Source organism: Danio aesculapii, chromosome 20 (genome assembly GCF_903798145.1).
Source record: "Danio aesculapii chromosome 20, fDanAes4.1, whole genome shotgun sequence".
Taxonomy (NCBI): domain Eukaryota; kingdom Metazoa; phylum Chordata; class Actinopteri; order Cypriniformes; family Danionidae; genus Danio; species Danio aesculapii.
The window spans coordinates 52,621,478-52,643,203 of NC_079454.1; the positions used below are offsets into that span (position 1 = coordinate 52,621,478).

A 21,726-nucleotide genomic window follows, 5' to 3' on the forward strand; every position below is an offset into this window, starting at 1 on the left:
CGAGTAACAGATCTGTCGCATTTGCATGAATGATTAAAATCTCCTGAGAAAAGTCAGCGCTCATCGCATTTAACAGGTCATACTGTACATTCACTGCAGGTCAGAAACATGGGGACAATAAAATCAAAGACACACATATCATTTAACCTCATTCAATCATAGTTGACACACAACAAACACACACACACTCACAAAAACATGCATTGTTATTCTTTAATTTATTATTATTTTCTAATACAATGTCCATTTCAGTTTCATTATATAATCTCCATCATTAAATTATATATATATATATATGTCTGATTATATATTATAATTTGTATAGTTCTTTTCTAATCTAATCTCTATTATTAAATAATGTATTATTAATATATACTTTATTACATAAGGCATACATTTGAATATAATATAGTAAAATATAATGTAATATATCAAATAACATAATATAATATACTATAGTTAGATATAATATAATACAATATAATATAATATAAGGCTGCATGGTGGCTCAGTGGTTAGCACTGTCACCTCACAGCAAGAAGGCTGCTGGTTCGAGTCCAGACTGGGTCAGATGGCATTTTTGTGTGGAGTTTGCCTAATCTCTTCGTGTTGGCGTGGGTTTCCTCCGGGGGCTCCGGTTTCCCCCACAGTCTAAACACATGCGCTATAGGGGAACTGATGAACTAAATTGGCTGCAGTATATGAGTGTGTGAATAAATCTGTATTGGGTGTTTCCCAGTACTGGGTTACAGCTGGAAGGGCATCCACTGCGTAAAACATATGCTGCAATAGTTGGTGGTTCATAATATAATATAATAATATAATATAATATAATATAATATAATATAAAATAATATAATATAGTTTAGTTTAATATAATATAATATAATATAATATAACTATAATATAGTTTAATATAATATAATTTAATATAATATAATATAATATAATATGGTTTAATATAATATAATATAAAATAATATAATTCAATATAATATAATATAATATAATATAATATAATATAATATAATATAATATAATATAATATAATATAATATAATTTAATATAATATAATAATACTATAATATAGTTTAATATAATATAATTTAATATAATATAATATAATATAATATGGTTTAATATAATATAATATAATATAATTTAATATAATATAATATAATATAATATAATATAATATAATATAATATAATAATACTATAATATAGTTTAATATAATATAATATGGTTTAATATAATATAATTTAATATAATATAATATAATATAATATAACTATAATATAGTTTAATATAATATAATTTAATATAATATAATATAATATAATATGGTTTAATATAATATAATATAATATAATTTAATATAATATAATATAATATAATATAATATAATATAATATAATATAATATAATTTAATATAATATAATATAATATAATATAATATAATATACTATAATATAATTTAATATAATAATACTATAATATAGTTTAATATAATAATTTAATATAATATAATAAAATTTAACTCTCCTGGTTGTGTTGTGTTCTCAGCTGTCCTGCAGTGTAGTAAATTGTGTGTTAAATCTCAAACAACACCGGAAGACCTGAGCACACACACACACACACACACACACACACACACACACACACACACACACACACACACAGAGATGACAAGAGATCAAACATAAGCAAACAAGCAAACACCCTCATAATAAATGTTGTAAAGCAAACATCCTGCTGATACACTGCTCAAACTGGACATCACTGAACAGCTTTACTCTCTTCTGATGTTCAGTTGCAGATCAAGCATTAATGACAGTTAAATGAAGAACACGTATGCATCACAGACATGCACACAAATATTCACATGTACCCAGACACATGCACGCACACACACACGCACACACTCACACGTGCACACACACAAAAGCACCCAGACAAAAACACACAGTCACACATGCACACATATCCAGACACACACGCACCCAGGTACACACACACACACACACACACACACACACACACACACACACACACACACACAAACACACACACACACACACACACACACACACTCACACGCGCACACACACAAAAAGCACCGAGACAAAAACAAACAAAGTCACACATGCACACATACCCAGACACACACACACACACACACACGCACACACACACACACACACTCACACGCGCACACACACAAAAAGCACCGAGACAAAAACAAACAAAGTCACACATGCACACATACCCAGACACACACACACACACACACACACACACGCATGCACACATACCCAGACACACAAACACACATGCTCCCACACAAGCAGACAACCCAGACAAATGACAACACAAACACGCATACACACAAGGAACCAGACATGCACACAGAAGCACCTAGACACCCACGCAAATCGCACACATACTCACACAAACAAGAGCACACACACACATACCCAGAGACACATGCACATGCCAAGATACATACACTAATGCATTCACACACACACACACACACACACACACACACACACACACACACACACACACACACACACACACACACACACAAGCACGTACTCAGACAATTGACAACAAACAAGCATACACATATGTAAGCAGACACGTGCACAAACACACATGTACGCATACACACATTGCCAAGACACATGCCCACACAAAAACCCATACACACATGCGCCCACACACAAATGCACTCTCACACACACACACACACACACACACACACACACACACACGCACACACACACACACACACACACACACACACACACACACACACACACACACAAAACCAGAGCTGCCCAACTCAGCTGCAGAATTAAACGTGCAGCTCAACTCTCCTGTCTCCACCAAAACTGTTGGTGTGAAGCTCCACAGGGTCAATATACATGGCCAGCTGCTATAGCCAAACATGTGCTCACTCGTGCTAATTCCAAACACCAGTTTCAACGGTGCCAGCAGGCAAAATCTTGGGCTGTGCACAATGTGAAACATGTATCTCTTATATAACTCTGCTGAGTCCAACTTCACTGTCTTTCCCACATCCAGGAGAGTTACGGTGTGGAGAAGCCCCAAAGAAGCGTACCACCCACACTGCTGCATGCCCAGAGTTATATACCAGGGGTCACCAATCTTGTTCCTGGAGGTCCGGTGCCCTGCAGGAATTAGCTCCAACTTGCCTCAACACACCTGCCTGGGTGTTTAAGTATACCTAGACCTTGATTAGCTCGTTCAGGTGTGTTTGATTAGAGTTGGAGCTAAAATCTGCAGGACGCTGGAGCTCCAGGAACAAGTTTGGTGACCCCTGTAGGAGGTATACTATACTAATAGGTATACTATATACACATACATACATCTAATCTCAATAATTACTTATAAGTTAAAGGTGTTGTATGTCAGTTTCTGACTCTTCTAAAGCATAAAAATACCTTAATATGTTTGTAGATATTTCAGAAACATGCTGAGTGAACATTCCTGCCATTTCAATGTCAGTTTAGCCAGTTCAGCACCCTGGGTTGCCTTGCTGGAAAACAGCGTATTTCATTCATTCAGTCATGAAGGCTCTCAGAGCATGCGTCCGTGACTGAAACGTGACCTCCGGTGGACAATAGCAGACTCCAAAATGAGACGCAGATTCAGAGTTCCACATGAGGTTATTAATTAGCAAATAATATAAATATTAGGAGCGTAAACATTAGGAGAGCAGGTTACATTGTAACCCCGTGTCCTAACAACACGCTTCGTGACGAGATTTGCAGTGATAAGCAATTGGGTTGTTTGCATCAGTGAGCCAATAAGAAGCACAGAATAGTGCGCTCACTGCACTCCAGCGAAATGGTAAAGGTTATAATTAATTAATACATAAATCTAGATGCTGAACCACTGATGTATGTTGGTTTTGATATATGTTGAGTCACAGATCTAAAACTCAATCTCAGACGGTTTGTTTTATTCTCCAGATCTGAGGTGAACTATCTGCTGCTGTTTTCAGTAGTGTGGCAATAAATGTCATGTAAAATGGCCTTCAGACTCACATTATTAGCATTTAACACTGAATAAAGCACATGAGGTGTACCTGAGGTAATCAGTGACTATGTTTGCATGGACACCAATAATTAAATTTGAATGCGATTAAGACAATACTCTGATTAAGAGTTGACCATGTAAATAGAGATTTTTGATTAATTTCATCAGATTAAGGTCATAATCAAACTAAAGAGAAATAGAATTAGGACGTGTGGAGTATGCCGATTTTAGTCGCATTATTGAAGTGCAGTACAGGCATGTAAACACAATCAAATTATTACCGTCATGTAGGACTTTTCGCCGCGTTATGCGACAGGATAGTCCACACACACACACACACGGCTGTTTGACACTCTTTGCAGCTACCCAGTCAGTGCAGACCACAGACACCTGCATCGTGAAATGCGGAGGTTTTTTTCTTCCATTCAGCATGCGGTATGAACTTCCATTAAAACTACACTCTTCCAGCAGTTCATAGTTGCATCCAATATCTCGTCTGTCAGGGGGGCATGCATGAAATGTTCCCGAATGAAAGTGGAAGTGTCAAACTGCAGTTAAAGTCGACAAATTAATAATGAAACACCCGAAATTGCATGAAACTCTGGAGGAAATGTGGATAGCGCGCTGACCCAATGACGTTAATCGAATTGTGTTATAACATGTAAAACGAGATCATGACAGGAACATTCAAAGCAACTCATGTAAACACCTTAGTCGTATTATTTTCTTAATTAGATTGAAGCAAATAATTCGATTACTGATGTCCATGTTAACGTAGCCATTGTCAGTTTTCTGTTGTTCAGCTGCAAGAAATAGAAAACATTTCTAAAATATATATTTCAGGTGTTGGCTAGGACAATATTATAGAAAATATTCCTTCTGTTGCATGTCGTTGCTTTTATTTAGAACACAACTTAAATCAGCCTTTAGGCTAGAGTCATGCAGGCTCGCTCCTGTTGATGTTATCAATCTGGCAACCTGTGGTTGCGTTTGTTTTGAACCAGGAGTGCAATACCTAGTTCAACCACTGGGTGTCAAACTTACATACTGCACCTTTAACTTGCAATGGCTACAATAACAAATCCAGTTAAAGAGCCCATATTATACATGAAATAGGGTCATATTTAGGTTTTAAGGGTCTCCAACAACAGTCTAATATGCATGCAAGGTCAAGAAACACTTTCATGCTCTTATAATCTGCATTTATTTTTACCTAATTATCCCAGCGACTCCCATATGAATCGTTCAGTGATTCATTTGTTCCCAAACCCCTCCTCAGCGCGAAGCTAATCTGCGCTGATTGGACCGATGACAGCCTGCTGCGATTGGTCGACACTGACAGGCTTCAGCGCGAGAGTGAAATGCCCAGCTGCTAATCAACAATATAAAAGTAGTCACAGTGCACACATGCTTCATAGTGGATTTTGGCTGCCAGTGGGTGAATGTAAATACTGACGATGGACTAGAAAATACTGACGACTAACTATTTTATTGAGCAAAAAGTCCAAGAACTGGCGAGGAGATCTAGCCTGTCACAGTCTACCTGTGCGTTACACACACACGAGGAGATACACACACACACACACACACACACACACACAGGGCCGGCGCGTCCATAGAGAAGCGGCTGAATTGAGAGGGCGCGGCGCGGCGCTCAGTTATATCCGCGAATACCCGTGCGTTACACACACGAGGAGACACACACACACACACACACACACACACACACATTACTCCTACCCGAGGACACGACACACACGCCTAGAGCGCCAGTTCAGCTTGCTGGGTGCAATTTAGACACCTCATCTCGAGCCCGAGCTGAAATATTTTGAAACTTGACCGTTGCATGTGTGTAAACAGCTGACGATCCGTAAACAAAGCGGCACACGTTGCGTTTTCACGTGGCTTTACACGCGATATGAGAATATAAAGAGTTAACCTGATACAGCACACGCGGTTACAAGTAACAAAACACAACTAAATACATAATTTGCAAGCTAGAGTAAACGAGGCAATAATTTTAATCGCACGTACTTACACTGGTGAAATGGGGGTAGAAACTGATCCATGATGCACTGATCCATGTTCTGACAGTCTATACTGATCCTTCCTTTAACAAACTGATGAAGTCTTCTTTGAAAGCATATAGTTTTCAGAAGCACTCAGAACTGCTCAAGGCTGGGCTATATTGCTGATGTTTCATCTTTGGGTGGACTGTCAATAATATCCATCAGCAGAGCGTGACTTCATTCGACCGGTGTCTGTCTGTGTGTTTGTCTGTGTGTGTGTGTGTGTGTGTGTGACTTTTTTTTCTGTTAGTGGGCAGGGCCGCAGGTTTCAAATCTCCCGGGTTTGCGCGCGCAACTACTTGTTTTTCGTAGCTGCGTCATCACGAAACACCTAATGACTCGTTATCAAGACGACTCGTTTGAAGCACTATGAGTCGACTCTTTTATAGATGAATCAATAGTTTTAAACACTGTACACTTTCAGATTTAAGCCTTAGCTGGATATTTCACTTCACTTAGAGCTGTGTTACACACTACATGGAAGGGCATTTTCAAAAACCCATAATATGGGCTCTTTAAAGTCAAAATGATATGTCCTTTGTGAAATTTTGATCCTTTTTCAAGTATTTCCTAAGTGCTGTTTAACAAAGTGACAATTTTTTCCAACACATTTTTATACAATAGTTTTATAAGTAATTTCTTATAGCTGCTTTATTTTATCTTTGCTCTGATGACAGCACATAATATTTTACTAGTCATTTTGCAAGTCAATTTTCATTTATTCAGCTTAAAGTGACATTTAAAGGTTTAACTAGGTTAATTATGTTAATTAGGCAAGTCATGGGACAACAGTGGTTTGTTCTGTAGCCTATCGAATTTCTTGGTGGGGGCTAACAAGTTATTTACAATTTTTTCTAAATCTTTTTTTTTTTCCAGCCAAACTAAACAATAGAAAGAACAATATAATAGGAAATACTGTGAAAAAATCCTTGCTCTGTTACAGAAATATTCAAAAAATAAACATTTCAGGGCTAAAGATTGCCTTTAACTGTACAATTATCATTATAACACAATAATGCTATTTTATATAGAAACTGATCTCCAGTGCAGGTCTGAAAGCTGTCATATTATCACTCAAACCTTTCAAAAACAAGAGCAAAACTTCAGCAAAGCATGGGAGGCTTGCAAATCTTACCATTTTACTGACATGGTTTTGTTCAAATGCTTTAAAACACGTAGTTGTAGTGCTTTTAGCTCTGCCAAACGTCCACATGGATTCAGAACAAACAGCATGTGGTGTCTCAGATGTTCTGAAGGTCTGCCATTCTGAATAACAAACAGTAAATTGGCAGTAAAACTAGATCTTTTTATCATTTCTGAACCCAACTGAAAGATCAAGACCTTGTGTACAACTTCAGCATCTGAACCCTGCTGAACGCTTTCAGTTTGGCCCTTTGAGGCTTTCATCCAAATTGTACCGTTTTGGTGACTGTCGCTTTAAATTCAAATGAGATTGTGCTCTTTTCTGAAGAGGGCGGAGCTACAAATGCCTGCGTGTCAGCATAGTGGCAGGCTTTTTCTCAATTCCAAAAACGCTGAGAACGGACTTGAATACTTGTGGAGAGCGTTATTGCCAGGTTACTTTGGAAGAACGAACTGGAGAGACTGCGAGAAAGAGAACGCATCCTCTGAGAAATGAGATGCTGCGTTTTTCCTGAGGATCACATGACCTTCACGCATTTTTTATTGCCGTCTTAGTTTTCTTATTTTCCCACTATACCATCATAATAAAATAAATAACATTTATGAATTATAAGCAAACATATCCTCTGAGAGGAAAAAATATAATAATAAATTAAAAATAAAACAAAAATGTAAAGAAATTAAAATAAATTATTTTAAAAAATGAGCAATTTTACAATAAAAGGAGTTTAAAAAAAGTATATACATATTGAAAAGTTCACATTAAGGAGTCAATATTTCCTCTTTCCAATTAATTACTGTGTATTCGAACTGATGTCAACCAGTGTTGCCAGATGTAGCTGACTGATTCCAGCCCAAAAACTGCCGAAATGCAAAAAGACCCGCCCAGTCATCTGGAAATCATGGTAAGGAAGGGGGGTGGGGGGTAGGGGGGTTGTGACGATCGCCGGAATCACGCTCAGTGGGGCAGGGGGGTTGTAACGGTCAACGAAATCACACTAAGTGGGGTGGGGGTCACTACCCGCCTATGTCCTGTTTTACCCGCAAAAATAAATTAAAAACCACCCAATATGGCAACACTGATGTCAAATGAACAGGGTGAACCTTCACGCATTTTTAATGGTAAATTATTTAAAGCATTCATACAATGATTTATTGTTTCCCCCTTATGCTACGCATAAAAACCTTACAAATATACTTTGCACAATACAAATAAAACTGATTTTAATACAAATTTCAGCAAATAAACACACTTAATGCGTTTATGACTTTATTAAGACTTTCATGTTAATGTTTACTCTCACCATCATCCTTTAGGCAAACTCCTGAGATAAATAAGTGATATCTCTGAAATTAATAATAAACAGGTATAACAAGCCGCCTCATTTATTCAGCCGCAATGACTTCTGAGACTTCTCGAGCGAGTTTTGAGGGTCAGTTCCAAAGAGTTATAAACATTATTTGTGTGGTATTTTGAGCTGAAACACACGCACGCACGCACACACACACACACACACACACACACACACACACACACACACACACACACACGTACACACACACACACACACACACACACACACGTTTGTTGTTGTAAAGGTTGGTACATTACATAGGTTTCCATTCATTTTATACTGTCCAAACTGTATATTGTATTGACCTCAGCCCACCCTACCCCTAAACCCAACCATCACAGGAGATAGTGAGCAGCTTTACTCTCTGATTAAACTCATCTTGTGGAATTTATAAGCTTTTTAAGAAATGAGGACGTCCCCAATTGTCCTCATATTTCACCTCCTTTTTGTAATACCTGTGTCATTATACAGATTTGTGTCCTGATAAGTCACAAAAACACATACACACACACACACACACACACGGACATCAAAGACATATTATACATCTTGTAAACAGGGGCATAATAGGTGCCCTTTAAAATGACAATAATATCACAATAGCACAATCATTTCTGTGACAATCTATTGCACATCAAAAACGCTTTATTTTGTGACAGGCCTATAGCTGTGGTGTTCATCAGAGCACATGGCCGTCACAGCGAGAACTCGGCTGAACAGAGCTGCCAGCTGGACAGGCCTGCAGGATACACACGAGAAACACACTCAAACACAAGAGAAACTCAACCTCCAGTGCTCTCTACCACTACAGCACCACATCTCATGTTTACATCCTCCATCATACAGTGGGGGAAATAAGTATTGAACACATTGTCAAGTTTTTTTCAGGGAATAATCTTCATTTTTATTATTATTTTTAGGAGTTTTCACCTTTATTGACAGGACAGTAGAGAGTATTGACAGGAAAGCGTGGGGAGCAGAGAGAGGGGAAGGATCGGTATAGGACCTCGAGGCGGGAATCGAACTCGGGTCGCCGTGAGCACCGAAGTGCAGGGAATAATATCACTAAAGGAGCTGTTGACATGGAATTGAAGCAGATTTTGGTAAAGGAGTTGTGTGTAATAACAATGAAATGACAGAAGGAGAAAGAGCTGAACTACTGAAGTGTATTTAATACTTTTTGTAGCTGCCGTCAGAAGCAATTCTTATATATTACACTCTATAAACATACACTTTACAGTTAAAAGGTCAATAAATAGTTAAAATGTTCAGAGTAATCATTAGAATAAATAAGTAATGTATATTTGTTGTTAATTCATTTAAAGTTATTTAACTAAAACTATAAAGGGGAGGGGGGGACCTTTTCTTGTTATGTTTAGCTTGGGAATTATTTCATTGTTGCAATCAAGATATTCTTCCGATGCACTACAAGTAGAACAGCCACAAGGTGCTGTGCTAATAACATGTTTGTAAGGATTAAGAAGTACAAAGAAGTTTGTTAAAGAGAAACTGCAACCCTTCAAATTTATTCCTCTTGAGATAGAGAGGCCAATGAGGTATGTGTCGTATAGGGTTAACGGATGTAAACATGTATGATTATGTGTCCGTATGTTAATGTATAATTACCCAATTAAGTGTATTTCTTTACATGTTGAATGTGCACTTTATCTTTTGGTTGTATGTATGTTGTTCATTATGTGCAACATCACCTTTAAAGGTTTAATTTAAGTTTATGTATTTCTTTTCGTAGTTCTGACGGCATTATTGGGACATAAAGGAATGCAAGGCTAGAATGTACAAGACATACAACAGACTCGCGTCCGAATAAATGTCTGTTAAAATCAAAACGACTTGAGCCTTTGTTTCATCTCGAGGGGAGTAATACTTTTATTTGGGCTTTTTTGGTGCTGCAGCTTTTTTTTTTTTTACAATAATTATAGATGTTTTAAGGCTGTAAAACCTCATGCAAATGCACTCATGGCGTCTGTGTGTGAAAGTCTTACTAGCCAATTGAGTGTGGACACCTTCGTTCTGCCCATTCAGAATTGCGCAACCGAACTTTGCGGAACGCCCACAAAAAAAAACGCAGGAAAGCACAGACGAGTGGGATGATGGCGTCTGCCACTTCAGAAGCATAACAGACAAATTAATATCAAAGAAAAACAGGACATCACTACGGCTGACTTGCAGTTCCAGTGTGCGTACACTGATAGAAATCTATGTTTATAGACCTTTTTCTTGGCTGCTGCATGGAGGGCGCCATGGCGACCAGCGTCTTCCGGTAGAATGCTAAGAACTTCCGTTTACATCGTTTACAACCGGTAATTTGCGCTCCGAAACTGGGTTTCAATAGTGTTTTAAGTGTATTAAGGAGTGTTTTTGTGACACACAACTTTGAAAGGTGTGTGTTAAAGCCGTTATAATCTGTCAGATGTGGTTCAAGCGTGAGAGAAAAACGTTCTCCTAGTTCACATGTCTGCTGTCAGAAATACAGTGTGTGTGTGTGTGTGTGTGTGTGTGTGTGTGTGTGTGTGTGTTTCCCCGGCCTGTCAGCTGTTAGCTCAGTGTCTCTGAAATACACACACGACACACGCACACACGCAATACTTCACAGCATTATAGAGCAAACCAGATTACTGGCATGAAACTTAACAGGTATATAAGTCATGCAATTTACAAAAATGACCAATAAAAGTCCGTCACTGATACTCTGCTGGCTGATTTTCATTCTAATCGCGAGCCGTTTATTCTTCACTTAGTGTGTTGTATTCACCATGGTTTGTTTTTCTGTCATTTCAAAATGTCAATTTATTTTTACTTTGTCCCAGTTATTAAATCAGTGTGCTAGTGGGACAGTACAGGTGACTTTAGTAATGACGAGGTTTCATTTAAACAGCAGAAGATGCCGTCTGACAACGAGGGGAAAATGCCTCACAGCAGTTGTTTTCCATCCTAATAACCACATCACAGAACACAATGCATGTTAAATTGCACTAAAAAAAGTCTGCGAAACTGCAAGGCCTCGGAAAGGTGGACCACGTTATAGCGAAGTACTACTGTACTTTTAAAGAGGGCTACTTTTTACTCACACTTTGAGTAATATTTACAACAGATATGTTTACTCTACTTGCACTACATTTTTGGACAAGTAATGCTACTTTTACTTTACTTCTATTAATCACATTTTTTTAAATGATCAGTCCAGGAGGTGGCGCTGTTCGACAACAGTATCAGTTTAAAGAAGATAAATGCATCTAAAATAGATTAAAACTATCGTTTCAAAGCTGTCCAAATGTGACTGTTTACACGCATTAGCTGCCGAGCGGAAGTTCTTAGCATTCTCCTTGCGCATACACGCAAAGCATAATGGGTAATTTTGCGTTCCAAGAAAAGGGTCTACAATTCTAAAATGCATGGTGCTGTGTGGCGCGGCGCATCTGGTGTGCAACCCCTTTATGATGGTCTTGCTGCAGACAGTTATAACACTTTTTGCATCCTTGTTGGAACTCACACTGCTAGCGATCGAAGATTTATGTTATTTTGGCAAGCTAAAGGCATTCTGTACTGTACAGGAGACACGGAGGAGATTGATTGACAATGGTCGACAGCCAATCAGGACATAGAATACATAGCGCTGTAAGAAAAAATAAAGCATGTTAAATTGCACAAAAAAATTTGTGAAACTGCAAGGCTGCGAAAGATGGACTGCGTTATAGCGAGGGACTACTGTACTTTGAAAAGGTCTACTTTTTACTCACACTTTCAGTAATATTTACAACCGATGTTTACTCTACTTGCACTACATTTTAAAGGGCACCTATGGTAAAAAATCTACTTTTCAAGCTGTTTGGACAGACATATGTGTATGTATGGTGTATAGACCGTCATATTGGGGTGATATAAGCACACCCAGTGCTTTTTTTTTTCAATTTAACAACATAAAAAACGGTGGACCAATTGGAGCGGTTTTCAAACCGACCGCAACTTTACGTAGGAGTGCGGTCCCCCCGCCCACCAGTATTGATTGACAGGCGCGTCATCATATCCTCAGTTTGTTGATTCACGTCCGCCATTTTCAGCGTGAGTGGAAGCGATATCACTAAAGGAACACGCTAGCTCTATTTTTAGATGCAAGGCTCATTGGGCTCAACACAAGATCAATATTCTCCACATTATCGCTCTAATCAGAATTATTGGTTGTATCTTTAGGTAGGTTTGCAAACATGTGTACTTCTCATTGAGTCTACCTTATACTTCAGCCGTTTGCATTTCTCGTGATCCCAGAAGCTCCCTGTGATCTTAACTAGCATGCGTTTTAGAATTCTCAACATCGGTTTCTATCAGGGTACACTCAAGTCGACGGCTGGGCGCCGCGGACCGCTGCAGAAACCTATGTTTAGAATTCAAAAATGCGTGGCGCGACGATTCGGGACACTTCATGTTTCTGCCGCGCCACAGAGAGTGTCTGGTGTGCCGTGTCGCGGCTTCGAGCGGTGCATCCGGTGCCTCAGTCAAAGTTAATTCCGTGTGCGTGCTTATTAGTTTCTGTGTACAAGCTCGGTACTTGAAACTAGCACACAGTTGGCTGTAAAACTGTACAAAGACACAAATGATTTTGTACTCTCTGCTTGGTCTGTGTCAGAGTCGTATATGTACGACTGAATGCTGATCCTCTCACTCCTGCTCCTTCTCTCAGTCTTCCTGTCTGTATTACAAACACAGAGCGGGTGAGCTCATGGCCCCGCCCCCTTGTTACGTTGGCGGGAAGCCGAAACTAATTTACATGTGAAGCAACACACCCCTAAATCAGCGAGCTGTGGACACGCCCCCAACATGACACTTTTTAACACATTATAATAAAACAATCTGAATTGTGTTTTAAACTGAACCTAAACTGGCACACTCAGAAGAACCATAATATAAATATTAAATCAGAAAAAATAGGTAAACTATGTGCCCTTTAAGGCCAAGTACTGGTACTTTTACTTGAGTATGATTTTTCTGTGCTCTTTCCACCACTGCTGATGAATAAAAGTATTCATTACTTTCCCCCCCCAAAAAAAACACTAAAAAAAGCCAACAGTCATGACTAAAGCATGATGAATCTGTGTTAGACTTAAACATGCAACATAAAAACCAGGATTACACCCAATTAAACAATACAAATCCCTATGTCTGAGAAGCAAATCAGATCAAGTTCTTCTGCCAGTAAAACAGAAAGTAGGCGTCAGAAAAGCAGTCACTTATAGAAATTCAGCTACTTCTGTTTTTGCAGGACTCGAATGACTGTTTGAGACTCAAAGTAAGGCTGCACAATATATGGTTTCAGCATCGATATCGCAATGTGTGCGTGTCCACAATAGTCACATCGCAGGATCGCAATGTTGAGTTGATCAGCACAACAGTTGATAATACATGAGATTTGAGGAGTCATTGTAAAGTATAACCATAACAGAGTGAAAGTTTATCGTTGGCATGTGTTTTAAAGGCATTTCAACAGTGTTTAAAGCATCCAGGTGCAAAAAAAGTACATTTGTAACTTTAATGAGGAATTACTTTACTGAATTAATACAAAGAAGACTATACAGTGTAGGGGTGGGCGATATGACCTAAAATTAATATCGCGGTATTTTTCATCTTTTGAACGGTGACGGTATAATATCACGGTATTACTTTAAATAGCAAAATAATATACATCTCAAGGAAGAACGGACAAAAGAAAGTCTCACTTCTATCACTCTTTAAAAGTTTCGGTTTAGGTCATTGTAAATGCTCAGTCTCGTTATGAGCTGATCTTCATTTCTCTGTGTTGGTGGAATAAAGCAGGCGAGTCAGCCGCACCAATTTATGAGCAGACAGAGCAGGATTCTCATGATGACCACCGGCGCAATTCCGCTCTTTGTTATGAGCCGCAGTTTCAGTGTAAACTTAGTAAAGGTGAGTTTCTTTGGCGATGATGTGTACAGTGTTAGATTTTATATTTAGCAGACATTTGCGCTGAACACGCGGTGAATGCAACGCATCAAGATTCGGGCACCTTCTCCGAAAACACTCGATTGATCTCAGCTGGCGGATCAACATTTACCTCATGTTATGATCGCTGTCATCTGCGCCATTATTATTATTATAACTTTAGGTGAGGTTTGCAAACCTGTGCAATTTTCACTCTTCAGCCGTTTGCATTTCCTGCAGTAACAAAAGCTCCCTGTTATCTGACAGCGGGAAGCGTTGAGTGACTGACAGCTAATATGAACCAATACAGCAGCAGGGTAGAGCGATTCAGCAAGTTTTGAGAGAAAATCAAATCAGATTGCACTACAACCATTATATTCAGACACACAAATGCTCCCAAATATATTATGAGGGCGCATACATTAAATTTCGGGCGCTCATGCGACCAAAATGGTTGCAATTTCGAGCCCTGTAGTATAAGGACATGTATTCAGACCACAACTGAACGTTTGAAGAAAATTGAATGCCTTATTATTTAGAATTAGCTATTATTGATGTAAATGCAGCCGTTCAAGGTGCATAATTGATTTATTACGGTATTGACGGTATTAGAAAATCCATGTCGTAGCGCAATGTCACACCGGTGATGACTATGACACCAGTGTACCGCCCACCCCTAATACAGTGTTCACTCATTCATTCATTTTCCTTCGGCTTAGTCCATTATTTATCAGGGGACACCACAACGGAATGAACCGCCAACTATTCCAGCATGTTTTACACAGCAGAACCCAGTACTGGGAAACACCCTCACACACTCATTCACACACACACTCGTACACTACGGCCAATTTAGTTAATCAATTCCCATATAGCGCATGTGTTTGGACCGTGGGTGAAACCGGAGCACCCGGAGGAAACCCACACCAACACGGGGAGAACATGCTAACTCCTAATAGAAATGGACTCGAACAGGACTCGAACCAGCGACCTTCTTGCTGTTGAAACTAATGAAAACAGCAGAGGTCAATGATTTATTTGAATTAATTAAGCTGTATTATATTGCTCCACAATATTTAAAATGTTTCTTAAAATAAATTACATTGTGTTCAATGGAGGGGGGGGGGGTGTTTTTTTTTACCCAGACTTTTAAAAAGAACATATTTTAGAGCAGTAATCACAATGCCATTACATTATCCAAGGTTATCATACAGTCAGAATCTTATACCGGCCCATGCCTAGTGCATACAGAAAGAAGGTTTCTACAGATGGTTTGTCATGTCCACTCAGCTGTGTGAGGCACACTCAGGCCCTGTTTACACCATTACATTTTCATTTTAAAACGCGTGAGTTTTGCTACGGTTACGCCTTCCATCCACACTACGTTGGAGTTTTCGAACCCCAAAAACTGAGCGTTTTAGTAAAGCTGAAGAGGCCGTTTTTGTTTTGAAACGCTACTGAAACGCATCTGAAAACAGAGACATGGCTGCAGACATTCGCCTATTTTATTGAGGCTTTTTCCTCAATATTAGGCTAGTGCACAATGTTCAGTCTTCCATCCTTTCCTTCTAAGTTCAGACTTCGCAAGTTTGACATGGAAAATAAACTCCTGAAGACACGTCAGGTTAATCTTTAAAGGGAACACAGTGTAGGCTACTTTATAACATCATTCACTTCACCCTGGCTACACGGTTTCACTTTCTTAACAATAAAATGCAAACAGGATATGAGGAACTGCCTATTTTCATTTTGATATAAGCAACTTAACAGACAGCAAACATGTTGAGGCGTGTAGCTACATATTTATATGACCGTCATCTTCACTGTATACATATTTATAACAAAACAGAGCCTATAACATCACTGCCTCCTTTAATTTTGATTGAAACATATGAAACAGCCCGTCTCTTTTGCTCAATATCAGTTTTAATAATCAATAATGGCCATTATAAAAGTATAACAGACAATAAGTTTATACAATAAAGGAAATAAAGGTAAGCAATCAGTCAATGTGCAGAATCATTGTAAGTGGTTACATAAATGTATATATTAACTTATCTTTGTGCTCAGCCAAAACACATTACCTGAGAACAAGTAATAGATTCAAAAGACTATAGAGTCATTAGGTATAGACAAGATGAATTAAATATTAAACATGTATAACAACTATAGTGAGATGAGATCCAGCAGAAGATCCTTGATGAACTATCTGACGTGCGCTGTTCTCACCTGGGTATATGTGTGCTCAAAGCACCCGCTGACTGCCTGGAGCTCAGACGTTCGCATACACTGCAGCGTATGTCAGTGTGTGTGTGTGTGTGGTCACGTGATATGCGTTTTCCGCAATATAGTGTGGACAGAGATCTTTTCAGAAACACTAGATGACACACCAGTGGATCGTTTTCATTCTAAAACTAACATGTGTAAGTGTAAACGTGGCCTCAGACTCAGAAACCAAGAGGTAGAGGTAGGCGCAGCCAAGTGCAGCCCTAATAAACATTTAAAAAACACATCTGCCTACCTTTCAGAACGATGGGGTCTTTTCCTTCCCTCCGCAGTGACTCCAAAACTACATGCAGTGGCTGAGATGGCGTCAACCGTCCCGGGTCCACCGTGCTCTCATCATACACCACCAGCTCTTTAGAAAAAATCCCTTTAAACGAGTCCTTGCTCTGCCGGCAGGAGATCAGGTCCAGGACTGTGATTTTACCCTGCTGGAGACGCCGGCGGCTGATCTTGTCGGAGCAGTTAATATGCATCGCACCCTTAATGTGGCTCTTATTAAACTCTAAAAATGGCCGACAATCGATGATTACAGGAACCGGACCGATCGGGTGACCTAATGGGCAATGCGTCAGCTTTTTAGCCAGCTCATTAGGGTGGATGACCCGCATGCCGCCCCGGGTCAGGCTGGAAGTGAGGCTGGGTGCACTGCCGTGCACACTCCCCTGCTGGACGCCATATCCCGATCCAGAGTGTAAATTGGGGCTGCTGGCGCTGACCTGGCCGTCTTTTTCATAGGTGGTCACGGTGCAACAGCTAGCACTGCTGCATCCACACGTCAGCGAGCGCGTGGAGCCGCTAGACGAGGGCATATACGAAAGCGTGGCGGCCTGGATTTTCACCACGGTGGTGCTGCTGATTACCGTGGTTTTGCCGACGGTGGTTTCCAGGTAGCTGGTGTCCAGGCGGAGTCGGAGTTCCTGAGGTCGGATAGGCCTTGGCAGCGCCACCACAATTCTGTCGTCTAGAGGAGACGGAGGCATGGAGAGACCACAGCGGGCTGGCACAGCACGGAGAACTCAGACGTCCTGATGAGCACTGGAAAACACAACAGAGTCAGTCGGACAGCGAGTACGCCACACCAAAGACTACAGAATACACCAGACGTGTCACTCATGTAGTTTTGAAAGGGGAAAAGTGTAGCGAATGAAGCCCTGCTTACTAGTACAGGAGCCAATCATCGATCTATTCAGACTGACATTTCGCCAGGGACAAATCAAGGAACAGATGAGTGCTTTTACGACAGTTTGGTGGTCAACAAACACAATGGAATCTCAGCGAATACTGGCTTCACAGACATAAGAAACATATCCACATGAAGCCTGAAATCTGCACTTTAAAAATGAACCAAGTACACTTGAAAACAAAAGTTTTTTGGTTTTGTAATCGGTAGGGTTGGGCCGATAGACGCTGATAGATGCTGAGCCAGCATCGGGATCCTCTGCTTCGCCCCCGTCGCAAACCCGCTCCCAAAAAAATACACATTTAGGCCCCGTTTATACTAATACATCTTAATTTTAAATGGCATTTTAGAACGAAAACGATCCACGTCCACACTGGCGTTTTATCTAGCATTTCTGAACAGCCCTCCGTCCAAACGCACATTACGTGACCACACACACATACACACACACTGTCATTCGCTCGTCTGAGCTCCAGCCTAGGCAGTCAGCGTAATCTATCAGGTAATGCATCATAGCGTCAGTACACTGCTTCAGTCTTTAGCTTTCACGCTTGTACTTAGTCATTTTATCGAAAACCTGAGAGACTGTTGGTTGGTTCCTGTTGATTATGCACATTATAACGACACAGATTTCTCTGCCTATTCATGCCCTGCAGAAGAAGTGATTGACAGGTGGTAATTTGTATGTAGCTTATCTTTATTTATTTATGATTTGGTTATGGGTAAAACAAAGACCATGCGGGTCAGGTAGTTGAAACGGTAGGCTACAAATAATTAATTCGTTATGAATTAATTAATTATTCATAAATAATTATTCTCCGTTGCATACAACGACGATGCCATCGTTCATCATTAAGTTTGATATTAGACATCGTACGATGCCAAATTGTTCGACATCACCCAACCCTAGTAATCGGTATGAAATGAACGCGAGGTAAAGTCCATCCTCACATGACAGCAACTACTCAAACGCCCACAAACTTGTAAACAAAGATTCGCCATCAAGACTAAGTTGTGAATTACTTCAGAAGAGCAGTGTGATCAGACAATCGTTATTCAGAGGATGATAATGTGCAGAATGGCCATAAATGAGGTTGGTGACGTGATCTCGTTCCTTTTAGGTGCGCATGCGCATTAGCTTGGGTATCCTCAAAATATGCCGATTGTAATATGAATATATTACATGACAATGTAATATGACAAATATGTCATTTTTACTGTTGATCAGTTGTCAGCATTAACCCTTTAGATTAGGCCTGTGCAAAAGAGTTTCTGGCTTTTATATGGAGTTCTGTGGAGTAATACAGCTGACTATAGTGTGTGCGTAGAAATGGGGCAAAAACAACCCCCAACATAACCAAAGGGGAGTCAATTCACCCAGAGTGTGTTGTTGAAATCATGCTGAAACATATGCTGTGGCCAAATTAAGGCCCTGTTTACCCTATTATGTATCAGTTTTAAAACGGCATTGAAGAAAGAAAATTATCCACGTCCACACTGGCATTATATTTAGCATTACTGAACAGATCTTGTTCAGAATTCAGACCACACCGCTGCCAACGTACATCGCTGCGGCGTATGTGGAGGTCTGAGCTCCAGGCAGTCTGCGGGTGCTTTGAGCACACCTCCCCAGGTGAGAGCAGTGCACGTCGGACAGTTCATCAAGAATCTATCGCTGGATTTCATCTCACTATAGTTATTAAGCCTGATATTTAATTCATCTTGTCTCTATCTAACGACCCTTTGGTCTTTTGAATTTGTCTTTCTCTGGTTAAAACAAGTTAATATATAAACTTATGTAAGCATGTACACCGATTCTGCATATTTCACTGAATGCTTGCCTTTATTTCCTATTTCATTCATTCATTCATTTTCTTTTCGGCTTAGTCCCTTTATTAATCCGGGGTCGCCACAGCGGAATGAACTGCCAACTTATCCAGCACATGTTTTACACTGCAGATGCCCTTCCAGTCACAACTCATCTCTGGGAAACATTCAAACACACTCGCTCACTCTCATACACTACGGACAATTTAGCCTTCCCAATTCACCTGTATCGCATGTGTTTGGACTGTGGGGGAAACCGGAGCACCCAGAGGAAACCCACGCAAATGCAGGGAGAACATGCAAACTCCACACAGAAACGCCAACTGACCCAGCCAAGGCTTGAACAAGCGACGTTCTTGCTGTGAGGCGACAGCACTACCTAATGCGCCACTGCGTCGCTCCCCATTTCCTATATCGTATAAACTTATTGTACATTATACTTTTATAATAGCAATTATTGGTTATTTAAACTGATATTCAGCAAAAGAGACAGAGTGTGTTTCCTATTTTTCTATAAAAGTGAAAGGAGGCAGTTATGTTATAGGCTGTTTTGTTATAAATATGCATACAGTGAAGATGACGGTCATATAAATATGTAGCTACACGATGCCTCAACATGTTTAGTGTCTGTTAAGTTGATAATATCAAGATGAAAATAGGCAGTTCCTTATATAATTTTTTCATTTTATTGTTGAGATGAAATAACATAGCCAGGGTGAAGTGAATAACGTTATAAAGTAGCCTACACTGTTCCTTTTAAAGATTTACCTGATGTGTCCTCGGGAGTTTGTTTTCTATATCAAACTTGCGAAGTCTGAAAGGATGCAAGACTGAACTTTGTGCACCTAATATTGAGGAATTTGTCAGATTTGTCTGTTTTCAGATGTCTCCGTTTTCCCCATCCACACTGATATGTAGCAGCAGCGTTTTAAAACCAAAATCGCCTCTTCAGTGTTACCAAAACGCTTCGTTTTCAGGGCTCGAAAACTTCGGGTAGTGTGGATGGAAAGCGTAACCGTATGAGTTTTAAAACTAAAACTTATTAGTGTAAACGGGGCCTTAAGACTCAAAATCCACAAGATTTTACCCTGCTAGAGGCGTCGGCAGCTGATCTTGTCAGCATTAATACGCATCACACTCCTAATGTGGCTCTTATTAGACTACAAAAATGGCCGGCAATCGATGATTACGGGAACCGGACTGATCAGGTGGCAATGCGTCAGCTTTTTAGCCAGCTCAAATTAAGATTCAAAATCACCCCAGATTTTACCAAAACATCCCCAACAGCACACAAGGGGTTACGTGTGGGATGCCGGGACTTGAACAAGTGATCTTCTTGCTGTGAGATGACAGTGCGAACCACTGAGCTCCCACATTATCTTATTGTCCCTTTTATTTATATATATTTATATCATATGTCCTAAGGATGTTTTTTTGTTCTCTACATGTAAATACATTTAATTTTTAATACGTGTAGAGAGAAAAATGTGCGTTTTTAAACAAAAACGTATTAGTGTTGACATGGCCTGACTGTACATTATAATTTAAGTGAACTATCCCTTTAAGACGGCATCTACACTACCTGACAAAAGTCTTGTGGTGGATCCCAGTTGTAAGAGCAACAAATAATAACTTGACTTCTAGTTAATCATTTGGAAAAGTGTCAGAAGGTGGATTTTTTAGCTGAATCATCTGTTGATCTGCATCCCAATCATCACAAATACTGCAGAAGACCTACTGGAACCCACATGGACCAAGATTCTCAGAGAAATCAGTCAAGTTTGGTGAAGGAGAAATCATGGTTTGGGGTTACATTCAGTATGGGGTGTGCGAGAGATCTG

The 21,726-nt window shown here is 39.6% G+C and overlaps 1 protein-coding gene across 1 annotated transcript in view; it reads right to left on the reverse strand.

Annotated features, from left to right (window-relative positions):
- dusp10 (dual specificity phosphatase 10) overlaps positions 1 to 21,726 on the reverse strand; it is a 35,991-nt gene that overhangs the window by 12,497 nt on the left and 1,768 nt on the right. Inside the window, exon 2 of the mRNA XM_056481591.1 lies at positions 17,114 to 17,913. Coding sequence (XP_056337566.1) covers positions 17,114 to 17,858 — 745 coding nt within the window. The 5' untranslated portion in view covers positions 17,859 to 17,913. The remainder of the gene's footprint in view (positions 1 to 17,113; positions 17,914 to 21,726) is intronic.